This window comes from Calidris pugnax, unplaced genomic scaffold (assembly GCF_001431845.1).
Source record: "Calidris pugnax isolate Ruff unplaced genomic scaffold, ASM143184v1 scaffold81, whole genome shotgun sequence".
In the NCBI taxonomy this organism is placed as follows: Eukaryota; Metazoa; Chordata; class Aves; order Charadriiformes; family Scolopacidae; genus Calidris; species Calidris pugnax.
In genome coordinates, this window is record NW_015090880.1 from 537,036 (window position 1) to 560,397 (window position 23,362).

Below are 23,362 nucleotides of genomic sequence, written 5' to 3' on the forward strand. Positions count from 1 at the left end.
TGTTCTAGACACTCAGTCATTGCTATGATCTTCACTGAAGTTCTAGAAACTTGTTAATATTCTGGTTTTACAGTCATGGAAGCCAAGTATACTAGTTATCATTTTCAGTTTTGGTCTTCCAGCAAAAGATGACAAAATCTGATAAAATAGATCCCAGGAGAGAATACAGAAGAGAGACTGCACTTAAAGGCAGAAATGAGAAACAGCTGTCACCACAGGTCAGGAATAAAGCTCAACTTTTCCATTTCTGTCCCACCACCTCTGGTAAGAAAAAGGGGTTGGGGCTTTTTCTTTTTGGAAAAAAAAAATAAAAATGTTACAGGTGTTAATTATTTTTTAAAAGGAACAATGTTAATGTCACGGGAAAAAAGGAAACTCACTTCATTCCCTACACAGTTTCATTTTATATAAAAATAAGCGCAGCAACAAATCTATGCACTTTTCCCTGTTTTGTTGATTTTGTTCTTTTGCAAGCAAGCCAGCTTTCCACGGAATTTAAACACGTATCAGATTGTATTTCCAGTGATGTTGCAGAGCAGTACAAATACTCCACTCACTATATAAAGCGCTTCAGAAAGCGGCTGTTTGGTGAAGCCACGAAACTCAGCAGGTAAAGTTTCAGCTTTTGCCGGTTTTCCCCTGTAATTCTTTTGGACAGAATATTTTTACCTTTAATATATAAAAATTCTGTTTGCTTTACATATCCATCTTTAGAAATAATTTCAAGTCATTCAAGTCAGGAGAAAGACTTTCACAGGGTCTGGATTCAATTAAATATAGAGATTGCAAAATATGTTTAATTTTTCAACCTATGCTTTCAGGTCTGACATCCTGCCTCACGAGGATAATCATGTTTCTCAGAGGGACTCTGCTGGGCATTATTCTTTACAGCATCCTCTGGACAGAAACTACTCTGGCTGGCTCTAGTTTTTTAAGTCCTGAATATAAAAGAACACAGGTAAAAAAAAAAATCGGAAAGAAATTGTCCTCCTCTCTAAGTCCTTAAAGCCAACATTATTTAGGGTGTTCAGAGAAGCTTTTAGAAGACTTATTTTCTGGAAGAGGAAGGAGTTATTGCAGAGAACTTCTGTACCAAACCATTAGCACTGTATTCATGCTATGAGAATATGTGTCTCATCTCAGTCACTAAGAATTAATAATCTGGAAAAAAAAAACCAATTGAGGAGAAAACATTCATTTAAATAATCTGTTGGCATCTTCTTTGGAAATTAACTGCAAGGTGATTGTTATTTAAGGAACCCTTAAACCAAATTGCTATTAAAGTGCATGTAGCAATTATTATAGACCTGCCTATCATTATTGTTGTCTATCCTTAACGGTTGGACTTGATGATCTTAAAGGTCTTTTCCACCCTGGAGGACTCTGATTCCATCCTACACACATAAGTGTGTGATGCCTTCAGCTAATCTGCTGCATCTGTGTTAATTTGGGGTTCCGATTTCCCCACTACAGACCAGTTTGGTTATGGAAATAATATATAGATGTTATTTTGCTTGCTTTCTAGCAACAAAAGGCTCCAAAACATCCCACACCACAATTACATCGTCGAGGCACAGAAGGCTTTTGGGACACAGATAAAGCAGGGGCAGAAGATGACAGTAACAATATTGAAATTAAGGTTTGTATTTTTTCTTCTTCCTCCTCACATACAAGTTTAAGGGGTGGGCTTGGGTAATGCAATCTCTGTCACAGTAGAAACTACAAATTAAAACTACAATCATGTTTAATTTGAAAGGCAAGTAGGAAAAGGCACATGAAAACTGCCAGCCCTGATGGTGTGAAATGATATAAAATTAGCTGCAGTCATTCAGATCACAATCTCCTATTTAGGATTCACTTAGATCTCAGAACTAACATATAATAATGTGAGTTTCTTGGAAAGTTTTCTTTCCTCCAGTTTATTGTGCAGTGTGGTCTGCGGTAGCCTACACCCTGATTCAGAGCTTTTGGTTATGTGTCTCAGTGCTAGTAAGTGAACAGATGGAATAACCTTTTATACCTCTTGCTTTCAGCATTCCCATGAATAAAATTAACTTGCAGTGTCCTTGTCCAGAACTTGTCTGTTAAACTCTGTCTTTTAATGTTTTTACAGTTTAATGTTCCCTTTGAAATTGGTGTCAAGATAACAGAAGAAGAGTATCAAGAATACGGACAAGTGCTGGAGAAGATGCTGGGGGACATGCGTGAGGAGAATGCTAAAGGTACAGCTCACCCAGTCAGGAGAGCAGAGCTTTTACAAACAAACAAACAAAAAATCTAACACCCCACCAAACCACACCAGGCAGCTTTTGTCATCTCATTTGTCACGTAAGACATTCAGCGCCTAAGAGAACCGCTCCAGTACCTGATGTTAGAAACTGCTCACTGAACTCTGAAGAATCCCATTAAAGTCTCTTAAGCAGAAGGGAAGGCTTCCCCTCCTCACACTGCCCCTTGCCCTCACATCCCAGCACTTCCCTCTTTTCTCAGCTAGAACTTTTAGACAGATAATCAAAACAGAACTTTCAGAAAAATATTTAGACTATCAAAATAATCTTTATCTTTTGTCTTTTTAGAAACTCAGCCGAAAAACTGAGGCAAGATGAAGGACAAAGGCAGCACTTGATGGCCTGATTTTTTTTAACTTTTACTTTAAAATGAAATTATTTCTGATTTCACAACTTTAAAGAAGACAGAAGCATGTGGACCTGAGCAGTTTTCCCTTGCAGACACTGAAACAGAGTATCATTTAAGGAAGAATACAAGATCTCAAGCCAAAAATAATAAAGGGCAAGGTTAATCACAGAGTCACATGTGGGCTTATTTTCTTATCTCTTTTCCTTAGTAAATACAGTGATTATTCTAAATGTTTGAAGGCTATATGAATGCTTTCTAAAGCTGGTAGAAACCTCTTCTTACAATTCTATGCACATCTATAATAGAGAATAAAGCTTATGCTGAAATTGCAATTACTTGTGGGGTTGCTTTTTTGTTTCTTTGTTTAAGACTAGCCCAAACCAGTAGCCCAACTAGTTAATGTAATAAGCTATGCACACTAGATGGACAAGGAATCCATTTTCAGTTGCCAAATCAGCTTAATTGCCAAGGGATTTGTTAACATGGATCTTGTGAAGGAAACCATCTAATATCTCTTCCAGTTAAAAAAAAAAAGAAAAAAAGATGAAAAAAAGAAAATTATCTTTCCAGTTAGCTTAACTGGATTCAGAACCATTCCATACTGGTGCATTCACCAGTGGGACAAGGTAATTTCTCATGCCTTTAAATGTATAAACCAGTATGCTCCAACGTAGACATGTTCTTTTCTGTACCTCAGCCCATATGGACATCTGATAACCCATGAATGTTTTCTAGGATTTCCTCCTGAAGACACTCTATCAAGCACTCTTTAACAGGCTAATGCAATAAATGTAAATACAACTGCAATTTTTTATTAGGCATGTTCTTCTTTTCGTGCCACAGAATTGGTCACCTCAATTAAGTGATTCCTTTGATGCACCCAGCATTGTCCTGTGCTACCCTCCCCAGGAGGCACACAAGAATTAGAAGGGAAGGGGGAGGCAGATTAAAACGTAAACAATTCTTAGAAGACTAAGAAACAGACATACTTGGCACTTCTAGCACCCGTTGAGAAAGCCAGAAACCTCAGAAAAGTAGCATTTCAATGCCACAATGAGAAGAAATAATGTAATGTTTTTCTTCCCTGTTGTGTAACACACATCCCGTTCCCAATCTTACCAGGTTTGCTGAGTTGTTCCTGGCAGTCTCACAGCGCCTGAGGCTGTCCCACAGACCTGACAGTTAGCAGGAAAGCAGCAGATTTCAGCTGGGCCCTCTCCTCCCCAGCACAGCCCGGGTGTGGGCAGGTTCCTCGTGAAACCTGCAGGAGCGTCATGGAAGGGAAGAGTCAGAAAGAGCACTGAAGTTGCATTTATTATGCTGAGCTCTAATCATCACCTCCACAACAGATCTACTGCTTGTGTTCTTTTTATATTTAATGTTTTCCAAGCATATTCCATAGAAACGGTCAGCCTCTAAGCTGCCCAACAGTACAGGAAGAAAGTCTCAGCCACAGACACTGCATAAATCCTTTCTTGAAAGAACAGCTCTGTAGTTGGGATTGCTGTTTCTAGAACCCTGAGAGAGCTGTGCAGGATACAGCCCACTCGCTAAGAAAAAAATATGGCTAAGGCAATCTACAGAATCAAAACCAAGGCACAGGCCATTACACCGTGCTGCTTATCCAGCTTAATGAGCAGAACATACTAAGGTTGTCTTAAAAAAAGCAACACACAAAAACCCAACGACGTTTCCCGGTCATCTGGAGAAAACACTCTGGGCCTGTAAACGAGTGCTGGATTTTCTCCTTTGCAAACACGCCATCGACCTCGAGAGGGTGGTACAACCTCGGAGAGCAAAACAAGAGGGGGGTGCTTTCTGACCTGCCTGGTACAAACTGGTGCTCCCTGGATTCTTCCAGGTATTCAGCTCAGACAGGTTTTCTGTACAATCTCTCTCACTTCGGAGGCAGAGGAATTATTGCTCAATTCTGTTCTCTGCATGGTGTTTACTCCTTCACACTCAGGTTTATTTTCAAGCTAGACAATAAATGAAAAAGTATACTTGTTAGTAACGTGTTTAAGCAGTTATGAACAACTAAACAGACAATATGTGAGTTTGGAGAGTACAACCCAAAGGATGAGAACTTTTCCCTCCCTGCCAATAAAGGGGAAGCTGCTATGAACCCTGCATCTAACCAGTACCTCGACTGGCAAGGGACCAGCCTCATTTCCCAGTTTTGCTCTCTCACACTTCCGCTTACAATAAAGCACATCAGTACTTTTCTACCTGAATGGACTTATTAAATGACCACCAGACATCACAGGGCACTAAATGAGGTTCAGAAAACATCACTGTTATTCAGACTAAAAAAGGGTAAATAGTTAAAGAGAACACAACTGGTTTTGGCCAACACGAACAGAAACTCCACTAAAGTTACAGTTCCATAGCCTCACTTGGTAAGACAAAAATCTGCCTTTTAAAAAGCCTGAGGGTCTATAGAAAACAATCAACTGCAGTAAGCAAATAAAAAAAAATAGCTTTGCTGCAACAAAGGATTTTTACATCAACTTTATAACTGAAAGTGAAGTACTTTCTCAATCCATTACGTTCATTCTTGCAGCTTGTTACAAGAACAGGAAGTCAAGATTTGAAAGACTTCCACAGAGAAACATTATTTCATAGCTAAAAATAGGAGTGACAGGAACAACACTAGAAGTCTTTAAAGTAGGAGAAATTGCCTTCCAGGGATTACTAACTGTCAAAAAAGGAAATGACTGAACCCTGAAATTCTCACTTACACATTCACCTACAGGCCTGTTTTCAGTAACAGAACTCAAGACTACAAGTTTTGTAGGTCTGGGAAGATGGCACAAAATAACACTACATGATTATATATATAGTTAAAGACCATGATTAAATCTTCATGCTTTTAGACACAGGTAACCATTTATTGATAGGGTAACCCTAACAAAACTTTAAAGCATCAGCCACCCACATCAGGCCACGGCTCCTCCTTCGGCCCCAGCAGCTCCCACGGGGAAGGCCAGCAGTGCATGTTCTGCTCTTACAGAGCAACTTTATTCATAAGGGAATGAAGAAGAACGTGAACCCATTCCCATACTTTGCAAGTTATTTTTTAAAACCAACACTTTCCAGCACTCCATAAGAAGGGGGAGCAACACGCCACCCACACATTTAAAATTTCCTTGTTGAGACAAACAACTTTCATTGGCTTTCTGGGGATTTCGCACTTCAGACCACTATGTTAACCACAGCCAGTAAACACTGTGTCATTACAGGCCAGGCCTTTCTCACTCCAGCCGAGGCCAAGCCCCGGAAAAAGAAATATAAATAAATTAGGAGCTTTTCCTAGGGCTGCGGTAGCCGCGGGATTCCTGCACTCACCCACTTACACTCTGGCTCCTCCGGCCACGAAGCGCATTCGCCTTTTAAAGCAACTCGCCCTCTCACCCTCAAGCCCTGAGCTGGCTCCGGGAAGAGGCCTCCAGCTGAGCCTCCGCTGAGGGACACCCGGCTGCCAGGCCGGGCCTCCTGCCGCCGCTGACGGGGCTTGGGCGGGGAGCCCTGCGCCCGGATAGTCCCCCGCACCCCTCCGCCACCGGCCCGGCTCCCGGGGGCTGCAGCACCGGAGCCTCGCAGCCGCTCCCCGCTCCAGGGGGACGGAGGCCGCGGCCGGAGCCGACCCCATCCCGCCGCGCTCAGAAGCGAGGGGGGCTCCCGCCCCTCAGGAGAAGGCCGCACCCCTGGAGACGGGACGTTGGGGCCAGCCCTGGTGTCGAGCTCCGGTGAGGCCCGGGCAGCGGTAACGGGGCGGGCAGGGGACCCGCAGCGGCCGCCGGCTCTGAGCCTGGCCCGCGGCTGTGGGGGCGGGGGGCAGCGCCGGGAAGGGCCTTGAGGGGCGGGCGCGGCTCCCCTGTGCGCTCCTGCAGCGAGCCGCCTCCCGGCCGGGCCGGCGTCCCTCATTAGAGGCCTTAAAGAGAGAGGGGCATTCGTGTGGGCTGGGAAGGGCTGCGGGGCGGCGGGCATGGGCTGTACCAACTCCCGCGGCACAAAATACACCTCTGGCGGTGTCAAGGTGAGCGGGGAGGGATTCGCAGTGTTAGAATCAAACGTACGAGAAACAACAGAGTAATGTGTGAAAGAATCGGTGATTCTTAGCATTCGTCAGCGGTGTCGGAAGGTGTCCAGGCTCTGGGTTTCAACAGCACCTTTGGGAGGTGCTAATCCCCACATGAGTTTTACTTGCACGATTGCATAGTTCTATAACAACTATACATTATTTTTTTAAATTTATATTCTGTGCCCTTATTCTAATGTTCATGTATAAAAAAAAAAAAAAAAGCAGAGTTGTCCTTTATTTGTGACAAAGAGCTGCAGTATTTTAAGGATAAAGGATACTATAGATTGTGCATCTAAACAACAATAAATGTCAGTTGTATCTCGGTATCCTTGTAATTACTAATTTTAGAGTGAAAATTTTCTCAGCTACTTAACAGTGAGTGAATAAATATATTTGTACTAATAATTACCAATGATTAATTGTGTGCAAATAAGGCCTTGAGGTGCTTCCCTACGAACACAAATGTACCTGAACAGGGTGGACTGAGATACATTTTTCTGTGCCATAAATCATGAAAAAGCAGGCTACAAAGAAAGGATTTTTTTCAGGTTTTTTTATTCACAAAGGTATTAGTAAACAGTAATGTATAAATCTGCCAAGTTGAGATTAAAACCTACGTTATACTGAATAGCCGTGTCATGTAACAGAGTGCCATTGCAGTAGGACTACGCACGTCTCGTGGATGTTGCATTATACACCTCTGAACTCCACAAGACCATGTATATCAACCCTGGAATGTTTTAGAATTAACGTGGAACAAGGCAAAGAATACCAGTTTTCTTTTTTTGACTACAGGAGAGCAAAACCTGTAAAGCATTTGTGTGAAACAGAGCTGTGTCTAAATTATGTTTCTCAATTTATAAAGCATATGTTTCCCTTTCAGCTCTGGGGTGTGCCTGTGTGCTCCTCTTCCTGGAGGGGACCCGAGGTATTCCCCATGCATCTCCCAAAATACACCTATGAAAAACAAGGAATACTAAATTTTCAGCACCATAAAGTAGCTCAATTAATTCTGTATAATTAAGCAGTTACTGACCGATCTGAATACACTCAGTGTTTCTTATGTTGGTACCAATGGGTTCTTGGTTTCATTCTGGTAAAATAAAAAACCTGACAGTGACAAACATATAGACAGTATCCAAGGCACTTATAATTCAGGATTTTCACCAGTTTTTAGTGTAGAAATCAATTTCATAAATGTGTAGGTGATTCTAATAGTCAGGTTTTTACTTAAAATACTTTTACTTGCTCATGATAGTACCCACAATGAACCAGGCACTGTAAAAATATAGAAGATAGACCTTCAGAGACCTTCATGTAAAGCTGGTAAAACTATACCATTACACAATTCCAACGAAAATAATTACATATAAATTCATATTTTTTTTAAATATTCCCTGAACTCCATAGTGAATTTCAGCATTTCTGTCCATCAGGCCCTGTTCCCTGCGCAGAGGAGGCAGCAGTTCCCTGTTGGGAACCTGTTCTGGTACCACTTCTGCTTTATAATAGACCTGTGTTTCCTTAGACTGCACAAGAGTGGAATACGCAATATTACAAATAATAAATAGTCGTAACAGTAAAAGGGACACTTTGTTAAGGGGGCCTTCACTTGATAAGGAATCTGGCAGCACATAAGCTCTGGGTTTTGTCTGTTAATGTTGGGGGAGCCCAGACACGAACCGATTCCTCTCTGAGAACACCTGGAGAACGTGGCTCCATGAACAGGGCCCTGACTTGCTCATCTTCCACCGATTCTTTAACCCACTGCCAAAATAAATAAACCAAATTTCAAGTGACCTATAAGAAAATTAAAGATACTTTAAATTAAAATCTTGTCCCTATTCCAAAATATACAACAGTTACCATGTGAAACACAATGAGAAACCTTAACAACATGTAAAGGACACTTAGAAAACCATTAACTTCCAAAAATACCCTCATGAAGTATGGAACACTGTCTCAGAGCTCCTGACAGTGAAACTCAGACTTCAGCTGGTGTCACGTGTAGAAGAGCAGCTCGTGGAGCAGACTGACATGGCTTAAATTATTTACTTACAACTATGTTCAGTGCAAATCAAACTGAGATGCGTCACGTAGAACACGTCTGAGAACTTGCATAGAAATTCCCCTCTCTGCTAATGCAGTTTTTGAGTATGTGGAATAAGATTATATGGACTAGGAGAGATTCATTTGAAAGCTGAAACCTTCTCCAATCTCTGGAGGCTTCTGCCTGCCCGTACCCAGTGGGGTAACGACAAGGGGCATCGCTCACTGCTGAGCAGCGCTTGCCCTCTCGCTTCTAGGGCTGTGGGCTTTAATAAGACATACGTTTTATGTAGATGCTTTCTGAAATAAATACACTGCAAAAGGATCCAAAATTACTTTGGCAATTGTTTGTGTTTACCACAGCTTTTTACATTGCAGATGAAAAGGAAGAAGGCACTTCTGTTCAAAGAGAGGCACTGAGCTTTTAATCTGCCCTAGAACAGATGGTTTCTGTTTCTTCTCAGTAGGATCACTTCTGTTTTCTGCAGTCAGGGCTAATGTTTCTGATCCAGATCTGCTACTTAACCTGACATGAAAGGTACACTTTTACCATCTTTCTAATGGAGAGACAGTCCCGATTTCTTCTTCTGAGCTGGCCACTGCTAATAAATCCATCCGATTTATGATTCAAAAAGTTCAGAACTGTTTAATTTGTCTTCTTCATACAGCAAAATATTTTCCATGAGCTTCTTTTTTTTATCATTTATCTGTATTTGCCAAGATGTCTCTCTGGCTAATGCTGAAAGACAAAAAAAAAGCCCAAATATTGAGAACAGAATCCATCTATTGCCTAAGGAATAGAAAATAATTTTAAATTTAAAACAAAAAAATCCAAACAAAACTGGCTTAGGAAAAAAATCTGATAGAAAACCAGAAAAAAATCTGTAGATTTATTGGTAAAATCATAACCAAGGATAAAAGATTTACTGAAATGTGTTTATAAGTAGGAAGAAGAACCTTGAGCAGTTCTGGAGCAGAGTGGTTTGTCCCTGCTATTGTAATTCTAGAGCCCTTTTACAGGGACTTTGGTCAACCTAACAGGAACAGGGGCAGTTTCGCCAAAACAGCCTGAAGATGACACGCTTTTGGATGTTGTGTGTGACCCGGTTTATCTGGATTTACCTTGTGTGGAGCAGGAGGAGTCTGGGTCGGGGAGTCTCTGCGGGAAGGCGCTCCGTGCAGCAGACGCTGTCTCCGGGGTGTCATGGCCCTTGGCACAGGACGTGTGTCTGTCCTGGGGTCCCTCTGCAGGCTGTGCCTGCCCGGGCCTGCCCTCACCGCCTGCCATGCTCTCCAGATCCTTACAGCTGGAGCTGGGCAGCTCTTCCGGGCATTTCCCTGAGGGATCCCATACAAAACTGGTGGATTCGTCTGACTCACAAGGGATGCGGGACACGTGTCCGCAGTAGATGTCGGGTGAGAGGGCTGCCATGGCAGGAGGGGATGGGTGGGCACTGGTCAGGGTGGGGGGCTGGGCCATGCCCTCCCTCTGCATCCCGCCGGGCGGCACCTCCACGCTCACGCTCGTCGTCTCGTCATCTGTTTCCTCCGGTGTGTTCATGGAGAACCCAGAAAGGCTGCTCCCACAGATGAAATGCTCTCTTAATTTATTGTCAGCCGTTTCCATCACTTCAAGTACCTGTTTATAACAGCAAAATCTGTGAATGCAGAGTAATTCCTGGCCCCCTGCTTACACACGGTCTCCCCTGTCAGCACTCAAAAACAGGCAAGGCATGAGTGACCTTGCTCTGAGAAGACTGAAATCTTGGTGATGTATTGAAACCGTTACCTCTGCGATGTTAGCATTCTTCTTTCTCAGACAAAGGCAGATGGCTGAGGCAAAATCAACAGCAACCTCCTCCAGCAAGTGTCCCACTCTGCTCTCCAGGTATTTACTGCATATTTCCTTGGCAGCCAGCTTTTCACAGTTTTTCACTTTGGAGCGTGAGCTTTCCTTCGCTGTTTGAATTTCATCAGCAATTATATCTTTCTGCTCAAAGGAAAGAGATACATTAGTGAAAGCAGAATTAACACAAACATTCATTTCTACCTGAATTGCTGACAATATGAGTCTTGCCATATATTTGTAATTATTGCTCCTTAATGGCTGGTTTACAGACCTAACAGCTTTAAGAGTCTCCGTTTCTGCAACTGACAGAAATGTTTGTTTTCACAGGAGAGAAAAGGCCAAGGGTTTTCTTTGCATGGGTCTGATGTCAAATTCACTGAAGCAGACCCAGCTCTTCTGAGCTTATGCCCATTTGTAGCAATGAAAAATAACGAACACTGCCCATAGCAGCCTTCCCACAAAGGGCTTCTCAAATGTTTGGTAAAGAAATCATTAACCTGAGATCCTTTGTTTTCTGAATCCATTTGAACCCTGCTGAATTGCTTGGGAATAGTAATTAAGAATACTGTAATTTTCCCCGCAAAGGCTGGAAGGAGCCGGCAGTGGGGAAGGAGCACACCCCATGGAGGGAGCAGAGGTGGAGACTGCTCTCCTGAGCAGGGTGGGAATGGTGGTCACTGAGCCCGGCCAGCTCCGGCCGCCTGCGAGAGTGGTTTGTGTCCTTCTAACCCCTGCCTGGGCAAATGGGCCAGGAGGAAAATTCCAGAGACTGGTGCAATGTGTTGACACCCAATAAACACCACGAGGAACTGCAGTCACCGCCTGCCCGGGTTTCCCCATTCAGTTTGGCTCCTAACACCTCTTGCTGGCACAGAAATACCATGCAGCAGCCTTTCAGCACAAAGCCTTGTCTCTGCAATAGGCACGTGTTTAAACACCAATTATCTCCTGGTATGATGGGGCCAGCACTCAGGGAATGTGCAGGTAGGCTGCTGGAACCAGGATATGGCTTCTAAACCCCCCGTCTTCAGGATGTGTGCAGCAGTCTCAAATAATAAGCTCTGTTTATATAAATGAAAATTCACTTCATGACAGCAACCCCATCCATGAGTGTTGGTATTTCTTATTTCCGGTTTTTCTTACCAGATAGATAGGCTGTCTTCCCTCATCCAGTGCCTTCATCCCTGTCAGGATCTCTGCTAACACCTAGGAAGTATATTTGGAAGATAAAATAAATTGTTCAGAATTCATTTTAGTTTTAAAAATGAATTTTGTAACTAAAGAAATACTGAATTTCCAGGGCATTTTGAAATGATGTTTTTACTTCAGATGGCTTAACAAAGCCAGATCTGGGAAATCTTTGTGGCACTTTACATCTACCTGCAGAGCCAAGTCCAAATTTTACAGTTAGGTACAATAGATGCTTTTGAAACAAAGGATGAGAATAAAGTAATTCTGAATTGAGATAAGAAATCACACTGAACAGAGTAACTTCATATTTAAATGGAAACACCTCGAGACAGATGACATCACAGGCCATCAATTATTTTAGTCAAACTTCCAAATTAGCAGGTGATGTTTGTAGTGGTTCATATGGAAAATCTGCAAGAATTCTGAGAACCAAACTGCAGTCTTTCTCCTACTCTTTTTTTTTTTTTTAAATCACTACTAATAATTTTTTTGCAACAAGAAACAATCTTGTTTCTGTTGTTCAAAAGATTCACCTGACTTTGCCACCAACAGAAGGCTATTTGGAGTGTGAACATAATCAAAACCAGGATTTCAACATGTTATGTCCTCAGCAACTACGACAGGAAATTGCTGGCAAAGTAACTGTGACGCACGAGCTCTTTTGTCCAATTTCCTGTCTAGAAGCACCAAAGAATGCAGCAGAACATGGAAAACAGGCAACGTACCACACCACAGCTGAATATATCGACTTTCTCGGTTAACTGCCCATGTCTGATAAAATCTTCTGGCAGATAAGTAAGAGAAGCTTGTAGGACTTTGGTTTTCATCACAGCATATTCTGATTTTTTATCAGCAGAATACAATCGCAGACCTGAATGTCCAAGCTTTGGTGTAAAGTTTTCATCCAACAAGACATTTGAGCTGTTATAAAGAAAGAGAAATAACAATATTGGTCAAGTAATTACTTTAACTTCAGGTAGGGGCTTCTAGGTTTACACTTTTAAAGGTAAGCACTGGAAGTTTCCAGCATTTGGCCTGCTGTGTGTGAACGAAAGGACAAAGAATGGTAGAAAGAGGGGAAGAACAGGCACTCCAAAAATTACTTCAAAAGAATATAATTCCATCCTTTAGAGGAGCAGCAGGTGAAACATAAACAGTAAAGACCCCGCAGAACAAGCGACAGCAGAAAGATACTGTGAGTGCATTTCAAAATTGCATGTTTTCAGCCATTATTGTTGAAGAAACCCTGAAATGAGGAAGTGACCAGGGAAGTGCTGCTATGCCAAAGCCCTCACCTTTTGATATTCCCATGGAGAATTCCAAAGTTATGTAAATACTCCACAGCTCGGATGAGTCCTACAGCAATGCTGACTCGCGTGTCCCAGGGCAGTGGAGAAGAACCAGCCTGCAAGGAAGTGAGGAAAAAAATGGTAAAAGCCCTGTAAGACATTAATAGCTTTGAAAAGCACAGATTTAGTTGTAGTCCCAATCCAAACTCCTGCTGACCTAAAGCAAAAGCTTGGTCCAAGGCAGAAACTGATGATTTCTAGGCCAAGGAAGGGCCCTATTCTTGTATATCGTGCTGCACATTTTCCTGCTGTGGGACACAGTGAGATGAGGACACAGCAAGGATCACGTGTGTTAAAAACACCAAGGACTGGCCATTTCTGAGGCACAGAGCTGGTTTTGGTGACTGCTTCTCTACTGTTTCTCTGCCCTGTGATCTCCCCTGGAAACGCTCTTTCTGTAGGTGTGAACACCTCAAACTGTTCCCTCTTAAGCCCTTGTAAACCTTGGCAGCTTGTTATGCCAGTGAATACAGTGATGGATTCTACAGCAACATATTCCCAAATCTGGTGGAATACTACACTATGAATGGACACCTTGTGCAGATTCCTTACTACTTGAAAAACCTAAAGGCTGAAGGCCACTGAGCAGAAACTTCCTGTTGCCCTGCTCTGCTTTGCAGTAGAACCGGAGAGGAGCTGCAGCCTCTCTAGGGCTTGTGCTCAGGCTATTTGGGCACTTTTTTTTCTTTTTGGCTGTTTCTCAGAAGTCAAAGAGATATAACTGGTTTTGATACAATAACAGGGCAGGGCTTGCGATCTCAGACAGACAATAGGCCCAGGTTATGTCTTACTTGAGGCTGGAGCTGGTTTTGCAGCGACCCGTTGGGCAGGTACGGGTATATCAGACAGTGCAAGCCCGTTTCCACCGAGAAACCCACCAGCTGCAGAATGTTGACGTGACAACACCTGCGGGCACAGAGCAACAGTGATTCCCGAATGAAATAAGAGCAACACAGAAAAAGACATTCCCGAGCTGGAATACATTCCTGAATGGAAGGCCTCTGGGAATTGTGTCCTGCCCGCGGCTCCCCGGGGCTGCGGCAGAGCCCCTGCACACCCTGCCATCCCCAGGCCAGCGTGGCACCCAGGACACACACACCCTCCTCAGCCAAACACGTGCTCACCGAAAGCAGATCTGTACTTCTGTGTGAAAGAATCTCTGGGTGGAATCTGGGTTTGTGCATTCCGTCTGAAAAGTCAAAACATGCAATAGGATGTCAATGGTTGCTCTTGAGACGTTGCATTTATACAGACCTGTTAGTCTCCAGATGACAAGCTATTTGAGAAATGTGCCAAGTACCAGTGATGGCAACTTGTGTCAAAGGCAAGAACTAATTGAATATTAGACCAAACCCCAGACCTCTGATGCAATCGTGGAGGCAGGTAGCTGCATTGCAGGCTACTCCCACTGACAGAGTGAATAAAACTATTCCCGTGAGCAAAATCTCTCTCATGTGCTTGCTGAATCCAGAGGTTTCCTTACTTTACACCCTTCCCCTTTCACCTCTCCTCTTCTGTAGCTGCTCCAGTTCCTTGCCCACACAATGTTAAACAACAGATGCTAACACTCAAGAGATACTAATAATATAACCCCTTCAAAGGACAAGGGAAGGTGGAGCACTTGCCTCTTTCAGTCTCTTGATGACATACACCATGTTGTTCCTCTGACCTTTGTGGACATCCGCAAAGGTGCCTTCACAAATCCTGCTCTTGTCGCTGAAGCCGTTTGTGGCGTTAGTGACTTCCCTCGGGGTCCACAGGAGACTCCCGCTGGGGAGGTCGGTCGTTGTCTCCTGCTGAGGAGCAGGAGAGCTGCAAGGCTGCACAGTTGTAGAAGAAACAAGTTTATCTCATGAAAATTCATACGCTTTTTCCTTCTTTCAGGTGTCATATTTTCTTTTCCATGATTTAAGCAATCACTGTGATTGTTGAAAGGAATCGTGAAAGCTGCTGTGCAATCTCTCATTGGGGTTTCCCTTTGTAATACCTCTCTTGGTGTGCTTTGCTCATGTAACCATTTTGCATAGTAGAAGAGTCTAGAAAACAGTTACTGATTTGCATTGCCACCTCTCCCTGAAAACAGACCTAGTTTTGTTTAAAAGTCCATATATTTACTTGAAGTGATGTTAATTTAAACTAGAGAAAATATTAATCTGTTTGACTGGGGCATGTATCAAGAAAAAGTTGGATGAGAAAGTAGGGTCCCTCTTAATGTGTTTATGTTCTGGAGCTTCACACCTACTGAAGCATCTGGCATTGCACAATACTGTGTTGCTGCCAGTGCAGCAGGTACTAATGCCAATTGTTACTGCAGTTCCAGCGTGCCTGATCACCCAGCTTTCACAACTGCCACGTGCTCCAGCCTGGAGAAAGCAAAACAACTCCCTCTCAAGAAACTCCCAAACTACTGCATTCTTTGTAGCAATCTTCTCTTGGCTGGTGCTCTGGAACCATGTTCTTTTGGGAGAGTTTGAAGTCTTAAAACACAATCTTCTTTAAAAAAAATCTCAAACAAAATAAACCAAAGAGAACTGGCCAAGAGAGAACTGTGATGGGACCAGAGTGTGCTCATGGATCTGGGAAATCCTCGGAGAGCCACAGGCCAGATCCAGCCAGACTGTCTTACAGAACAGAGAGCTCCAGGGAGGAACCAGAGACTGCATGGAAATCATCAGGAACACGAGAAAAACCTCCCACAAGGAGCTGGTCGAGCTGTGGAACCAGCTCAGAGAGGTGAGGGAACTGTCAACTGGCAGCTACACAAGGCTCTGGGCAAGCCCACCAAAATTTGGTACTAGTCCAGTTTGGAGCAGAAACTACATTTTAAGTATAAAATTAAACTAAACAAAGTACGCCATTCTGACTAGTCTGTGCTATGTACTGCCCTGCCCTGTCATCCCACCAGAAATGTTGAGTTCTGTGTAAAATCTAGACTGGAATCTTCTTCAAAATTAACTGGTGTTTGTGTTTTCTGTGCTGAGCTACGCAGTATGCAATGGTGTTAATTTTTCCCCTTTTCTGCAAAAACAGTAATGTAAACCATAAGTAATATAACTGTAGCATTACCATCACTTACACACCCGATCTGTATTTTATACAAGTAGAGGGATAAACTTCAATTGAAAAAACACAGAATGTCATAAAGTCAATTTTCATTGTTATAATCAATGAGTACAAAGGGATTTACCTTCACGCTTGATGAGACGGGAGGATTTGACTGTAAAGATTTCAAAAGGTCTCTTGGGGGAGGCGGTGGGGAGGGGAGGGAAAACAAGGCTCCTTCAGGAACAGCACCTGAAACTGAAACAATAAACTGAAAATGCAACCTGTTTTTGCAATACTGTGTGTAACTGTGAAGGTCTGGGCCATTTTGCTGAATTTCCTAGCTCTGGATAAGCTGTGAGGAGCTGTGGGAAGACAGAGAGCTGTGCTCCTGGTTCCTCTCTGTGGGATGAGCACACTGATGGCTGGTCCTGGCTGGGGACACGGAGCTCTCCGTGTCTGTGGGGCTGGTGGGTCCTGTGGGCCCGCTCCCACCCCTGCACGGTTTATTTGCATGGAGAGAGGGACACGGGGGAAGTGTATGTGGGGATCTGGTACGGAGCCGTGAGGGGACCCCGGGGTCCACAGAGACCTGGGGGACAACCTGAGACCCCAGGGACAGCCATAGCCAGCGTCTGCCTCAGCGAGAGAGCTCTGGGAAGGAGGAACAGGGGGCTGCGTGCTAAAGTTGGGAATAAACAGCTCAGGAGACAACAGTGCAAGGAAAAAGGCAAATATTCACACATGACCATTTCCAAGAGCAATGTATTAATGATTCCATAGTGAAAGCAGCTGGGAAGCATCCTGTCTGCTCAGTCATGCCAGTGTTAAAGCCAATTCAGTCTGTTACTTACCCCCTGCTGCCGATACTCCCGGGTGTGAGGAGTCTGGTGATGGCAACAGGCTTAGCTCATTCTCTCTCCCTTTAGTTTTGTTTTCTGTGGGAGTTAAGGATACGTTCTCCTGTTTAGGTGGCTCTACCAGCTCTTCTTTTTCAGAGCTGGCAGTAGTAGAGGCTGATGTCCCTTCAAAAGAGAAGAAAGGAGAGATGAAGATTATCAGGGAACACAGAGTCTGACTCCGATCAGTTACCAGCATAAAATCCTAGTCAGGAAAACTGACTGTAAATTAATGGGAACATTACAATCACACTCTGGCAATTTATTGTGAAATTGCGGGACTACAATGGGTGTTTAAATTCAGACCATATTGCTGACATTAACTACTACTGAAAATTAGGAAGGAGTGATAGCTTAAAACAAATACCTACAATGGCCATGCAAATGATAGTCTCGTAATAGGAAATTAGCAATAATAGAGTATTTATTTTGTCATTTTCTATATAATGTCTTTCAGCCAGCGATCTCAAATCACAAATATCTCCCAGCCTAAGGAAGGCATCTAGTTCTTTGTTAATTGTCACGAGAGGAAGTTTGACAGAGTTGTGTTGGGTTTAGTCAGTTAAATGTTTTGGGATGGTTTCAGTTGTGTGGTTTCAGTGTTGTGATGGTGCCCCTGAACACGTTCCTACATAGAACTATTTGCAATAAAGAATCATACTCTTACTTAGGAACAGAAAGAAAGAAACTGGAGACAACCCAAGGAAAACATAAAAATGGTGAAAGGTCAAGACTTACTGATATATAGGGAAAAAGTAAAGGCCAAATTATTGATTCATTACCGCTCCAGAGAGAGAGATCCTTGTTGTACCCAGCTTGGGAAATCTAAGAATCAGGCTGGGAAAAGCAGTGGGAAGAAGTATGGAGATGCTTTCAGCATTCAGGAACTTGAGACGTGTGTACATCTTAGAGTGAATTATTAAAATTAGATTAGGCTACATTTCGGATGGGAAAAAAAATAAGCCAAAAAACCCCAAAAGCAAGATCCTGCGAGGCTGTCAATATCTTCTGAAGCAGCATCTCTATTTATTCTTCTCCATGAACACACTGAACACTGCGGCTGAAAAGGAGCTTGGCAGTGTGCACTGGGGATGGTGTACGGACTTTCTCCTGCCTGATAACCACAGCTTCCTTTATCAGCAATATCAGCATTGTCTTAAAATCAAAATGAATGTCTTATTTTTATATAAAAGAAAATAAACACAAGCTTTACTACAAGGGTTTTTTTTTGTCCCACTGTTTTATCAACTCTGCATCCTGAGGGCGGTGATGGCCTCGGAATCAGAAGCCGCAGCCTCTGGTTGCATTTGAAATCAGATCGTAGCTTTGTTCTTTATTTTTTTCGCACAGATAAAGCCCTGGGAGTGTCCAAGACAGGCAGGAAGCAGCATGTTTCATTTACAGTCTCTGCTCCCGACAACAAACCAAGGTTGGGCAGAGCTGATCAGGGCAGACAAGCCCTGACAGCTTGAATGAAACTAGGTCTTCAAACCAGAACTCGGCACGAGCCGGGATGTGTCTCTGCTCCTGTCAGAGCGCTGTGAAACCCCAGATTTCACGGGTTTTAGAAATGGGCTGTCAGCCAGGCCTTAGTCACAGCTGACAGCCCCTGCATCTGCAGTTGTTGGCTTTTGCCTCCTGTGCTTTGACCTAGAAGTCTCTAGAATTAGACTCACTTCCCTCTTCCAACCTATTTTTCAGGGTTTTTTGTGAATTTTGCAACTTCCTGCACATCACGCAAACAGGTCACTACTGAAGCTAAAGAACTGAAATGAAAAAAATGTATTTTGATGGACATCCAGAAGCAGGGCTAGAGTAGGGCAAGAAACTGTTGGAGGGACTCTCCTGGAAGCAATGTGCCAGCAGAACTCTCCCCATGTGCTGTGTCTGACTCGGGTCAGGGAGAAGGAAGAGAATTCTGATGGTGCAGGGACCACTTGGCTTTCTGAAGCGTCCAATGGAACCAGCAACGTATTCTCCGTGTCTGCCCGAGAGGAATCACCCCAGTAAGCACATTCAGATATAGATAAAAAAGCAGAAGTATAGGGTGGAGACCTCAAAGATTTGTCTAAACCTAAAAGGATCCTGCTAGAAATCACTTCTGCTTCTGACTGAGCGCTCACTGGAATGCCCGTATTGAGTGAATTCCAGAAAAAAATAATGACTTCCACATGGCAGAACAAAATAATCCAGACTTTCTGTAACTTCAATGAACACTAAGCTTTGCTATGGACTCCAACAGAAAAGACAACTATTAGAAGTTTTTTAAAAAGATCATTTCACGGTAGTTTTACCATTTACTGCATTTGAATTATCTGGGACAAAAATTAATATTGATCATCCTGAAACAACTAAAAATCAATCACTCCCCAGGATTTGTCTCTTCCATCCTCTTTTAAAGCCTCTTTATCCCGCCTTCATATCACTTTACAGAACTCAGAGTGAAAACCAAAATCACTCCTGAGGCCTGACGCAGCCCCTCACGGAACCCTCCGACATCGCATCGCGGCCACGCGGGGAACGGGAGCTCTGTCACCGGAGTCAGACCCTCACACCGCCCCACGGCCTCCAGGAGCTGAACTGAACGTGGCTGTTTCTTGCCACCAGTTCTTAATATTTCCTTCCCCTGTTCACTGCCCAGCCTGCAGAAATCCCTGGGGAGACCCCCGTTCACTGCCATCAGCCAGCTGCAGTTTTGGAAGCCCAGCTTTTCCTTGGGAGCGGCAGCCGAAGCGCACTCCTGCAGCCCGGGGGAAGTTGGCTGGGGTTTATTTTTATCGAGGGGAAAACCCTCCGGTTTTGCAGCTTGTGGCAAGTGAAGTCCCAAAAGTCTCACAAATGGTTTTTTAATTGAGCTCTCGCAAAAACAGGTAAATCCATGAATCCCAAGAGGCAGCAGGTCACCCGTCCCCTCACACAGCGCTGAGAGAAGCCCCCGGACAAGCAGCAAATGCGTCTGTGTGGTGGTGGTGATTATTTTTGTCTGGGTTGTATGTTTATTTTTAATGGCAATGCTGCCGGAAGCTGCTCGTGGGTTGGAAGCCTCACGCTTTACATTCCACATCGCCAGAGGGACAAATATCCCTGAGCTCCATGCAAGGGGGGGACAGGGTTTAACGTCTGCCCCTCCGCATCCGATGGGTGCGGGGCCACAGCCCAGACACTGAAAATTGTTGCTGGAGTGGTAAAAACGTTCAGTAATTGGTCAATTTCAGTTTTTATGTTTCTCAGAAGGAGAATGCAGGGTTTTGCTTTATGAAATCCCACCGTATAAAGTAGGATCACAGGAATGTCAATGAACTCTGTGAAGGAAGACACGGGGGTAAGGCAGTGGACACAGCGGGGCCCAACGCGCCCCGGCAGGAGAGATGGTGAGGGCTGGAGCCAATTAGTGGTTCAGGTGTGGTGTGTTACGGGAGAGCACCCAGAAACTGTCCATGGACGAATGAACTGGGCTAAATACTGAACAGGAGCAGATAAACTACACCCAAATCAGGTGCATTAATGGAGCAGCGCTCGCTTTCGGGTCTGTGGGTTTGAGGTACTAAGGCAGAATTTGCTTGAAGGCTGCTGGTGCTGTAGCAATTAACATGCCTTCTTTGGAAAAAAGGAGAACAGAGCTCAGAATACCATAGTTGAAGATTTTTTTCTGCCACAGCACAGGAAGGTGCGAGGCCGGGCTGGTGGCAGGAAGGCAGGGGCAGGCAGCAGAGAGCCCGGCCGTGGCCAGAGCCCGTGACGTGTTCCTGGACTTTCCGCGGGGGCCGCGTGGCGCGGCGGGTGCCAGCTGTGCCCAGCGCTGTCGCAACAGCCCCGGGTGCCTGAGTCAGCCCCCGGGCGCCCGCCCCGCGCCCACCGCCCCCACAGCCTCAGCCCTCCCCACCCCAACCTGGGCAGAGCCTCCCTCCGCTCCCACAGCCCCCGCGCCAAAACCGGGCACTTCCACTTCTAGCCATGCTCTATGGAGAACTGGCAAAAGTCATACAAACACCTCATTTCCAAAAAAAAAATTAAAAAAAAAATAGATTTTGGGTGGGGATATGTGTGAAAAGGGGAACTCAGTCCACTCTCAACTGTTCAGGGCAACTCAACACAGACAGAGTGTACATTGTCCAGGGTTCAACAGATTTGGTGGCAGAACTGGGATAAGGTACACAGTGGCTTACAGAAACAGCTGCAATTTAAACATCATTTTCAATGGAGAAAAGTGGAAAGGAAAATTCTGTTTAAGTGTTGTGGTTCCTATAAGGCAACGGTTTACCTTAACTGGGCAGACTGAACTCAAACTCTACTAGCCTACCTCAAAAAAGGTAAGTCTGAAATAGAAGAACCTGGAGATGGGGAGAATTACACGCTAAGAATTAGAAAAAACTACGGGTGTTTAATTGACAGAGGGATCGAGGAGAACATGTGGCAGAAACAGAGAAAGTATGAAGTGAGACAAAGAAATAGTAACGTAGGTGGTCGATAACCATTTCTCCTTTTCATAACCTTTTTCTTAGGGTGCAGGAGAGGAGGCTGCAGAGGCACAACTGAGCAGATGCTCCTCTACTCTGAGTTTGTTGACAATTACGAGGATAATGACAAAACATCACGGAGAAACAAGAATGCATGAAAAGTGAAAACATTCCTAACTAGGCCGTGTTTTGAAAGCTGGCCTGATGGGAGGCAGTGCCACCCCCAGCGCAGGGCACGGCCGCTCTCTCGGCACCTCCCCACAGGCACCCGGGACGGCCACCACAGCGGTGGGATGAGGAACCAGGGGGACCAGCTGATTCCTCCTCTAGGTCACCTCTTCCCTTCCCACCACAAATTTTATGTCAGAGAGTAGAAAATGTGAATCCGTGGACAAATTGTAGAATTTGAGCAGGAGACTCCCAGCAGAGTCTCCTCTGCCGGGGGGGGATGTCAGGGATGGGGTACGGGTGCCATGGGAAGGAGCTGGGCTCCCCACGCGGGGAAGGGGCAGTTACTCACAGTCCAGGATGACCTGGGCAGCGCGGTAGAGCTGCAGCCCCTCCAGCAGGTCCAGGAGCTGCTGCACGGTGGCCAGCCTCACACCCCACCACCACATCAGCTCCCTCGTTATGCTGATCCCCGTCCTCTCCATGCACTTGATCTTCCGTAGCTCCGTTTGATCCGTTATCACGTAGGAGGCTGGGGGGAGACGAGGGATATTTCAGTGTAAAAGTCAGAAAACCCAAGCAAGCGTGAGCTGGGAGCACCAAGGTGTGAGACACACTTGGCTTTTTCATTTGTGCACTTTTAAAAGGAAGGATCACCCTGAATCAGCCATGGGGACATGAAGGAAGCTCAGCTCCTAAAGGAAGATCTTCCTTTTACTCCTTCGACTACTCTGGAAAACATGTAGTTATAGCAGAGACCCAAAAAGAAAACCCAGACACACTTTTCAGCGTGTTTTCCCCATAATTTTGCTTCACCATAGTACTTAGTACCAAAGGAAAGGTTAAATTCCTGGTGCGATTGTCCCAAGCTGGGTAAGAGGAGTCCATGGTGAGACTGTGCTCCTGCCCAGGGTGCCAAATCCCGGGGTTGCGGCAATCCAAACAGAAGTGAATCATCTGGGGGTTATTTGCTCTCAGATAAAGCTCTGGGTGAGACGCAACTATTTTTAAGCAAAGGCACCGTGCCCGACCCGCACACTGACCCACAGCATGTGGGGAGGGGGGACACTGAGATCCCCGGGGACACCTCAGCCGGGTCAGGGGGGTTTCTGCTTTTACCCCTGAGGGCAGTGGGGGCAAATCCCACCCCGGGGCGGCAAGTTTAACGGGGGCAGGAGGCTCCTCAGCAGAGTCAGTGGGGCCTCCAATGAAATGAAATCACGTTAAATAAAGGAAGGTTGGGAACTAAGAACAGGTTCAGGTTAGAGTTGGAGCGGGACACAGAAATAAAAGAATAAAAACTGTAGGGACTACATTTTCTATCCTTATTAATCAGACACGGCTGGGACAGAGGGAAGCAGGGGTGGGGATAGAGGGAATGTTCGTGAAGGGAGGGAAGGAGAAACGGGACGGACAGGGACAAGGAGGGTGCTGTGACAACGGGGAACAGCAGCGGGGGCCGGGGGGAGACCGGGAGCGGGACCGGGAGCCGCGGGATTCCACCTGCCCGCGGTTCCGCTGGAGCCCCAGAACGGGGGGGGACGGGACGGGAATTCCCTCTCCCCGGGACACGCTCCGGGGAGCGGCCCGAGGGCCTGCGCGGGGGCGGCCTCGTCCCCTCCAAACCACCCAACCCC

The 23,362-nt window shown here is 45.0% G+C and overlaps 2 protein-coding genes across 2 annotated transcripts in view; one reads left to right on the plus strand and one right to left on the minus strand.

The window, feature by feature from the left end:
- Window positions 1–645: 645 nt before the first annotated feature.
- GHRL (ghrelin/obestatin prepropeptide) lies at window positions 646–2,859 on the plus strand. Its single transcript, XM_014946895.1, has 4 exons — window positions 646–958; window positions 1,526–1,639; window positions 2,114–2,222; window positions 2,577–2,859. Exons 1-4 carry the CDS (start codon window positions 812–814, stop codon window positions 2,594–2,596), a joined length of 390 nt encoding a protein of 129 aa, XP_014802381.1. The 5' UTR covers window positions 646–811; the 3' UTR covers window positions 2,597–2,859.
- Window positions 2,860–7,259: 4,400 nt separating this feature from the next.
- The window catches only part of IRAK2 (interleukin 1 receptor associated kinase 2), a 17,287-nt gene continuing 1,184 nt past the window's right edge, over window positions 7,260–23,362 (minus strand). Inside the window, exons 2-13 of the mRNA XM_014946900.1 lie at window positions 22,078–22,257; window positions 17,056–17,226; window positions 16,347–16,459; window positions 14,785–14,979; window positions 14,284–14,348; window positions 13,951–14,065; window positions 13,106–13,215; window positions 12,536–12,731; window positions 11,763–11,825; window positions 10,560–10,760; window positions 9,893–10,409; window positions 7,260–9,509 (exon numbers count right to left, since the gene is read on the minus strand). Coding sequence (XP_014802386.1) covers window positions 9,391–9,509; window positions 9,893–10,409; window positions 10,560–10,760; window positions 11,763–11,825; window positions 12,536–12,731; window positions 13,106–13,215; window positions 13,951–14,065; window positions 14,284–14,348; window positions 14,785–14,979; window positions 16,347–16,459; window positions 17,056–17,226; window positions 22,078–22,257 — 2,045 coding nt within the window. The 3' untranslated portion in view covers window positions 7,260–9,390. The remainder of the gene's footprint in view (window positions 9,510–9,892; window positions 10,410–10,559; window positions 10,761–11,762; window positions 11,826–12,535; window positions 12,732–13,105; window positions 13,216–13,950; window positions 14,066–14,283; window positions 14,349–14,784; window positions 14,980–16,346; window positions 16,460–17,055; window positions 17,227–22,077; window positions 22,258–23,362) is intronic.

Coding starts and splice junctions, on each gene's coding strand:
- GHRL (XM_014946895.1), top strand. CDS start 812: ATGCTTTCAGGTCTGACATCCTGCCTCACGAGGATAATCATGTTTCTC. Junction 1,640..2,113: donor GTAACAATATTGAAATTAAG/GTTTGTATTTTT, acceptor ATGTTTTTACAG/TTTAATGTTCCCTTTGAAAT. Junction 2,223..2,576: donor GCGTGAGGAGAATGCTAAAG/GTACAGCTCACC, acceptor TTGTCTTTTTAG/AAACTCAGCCGAAAAACTGA.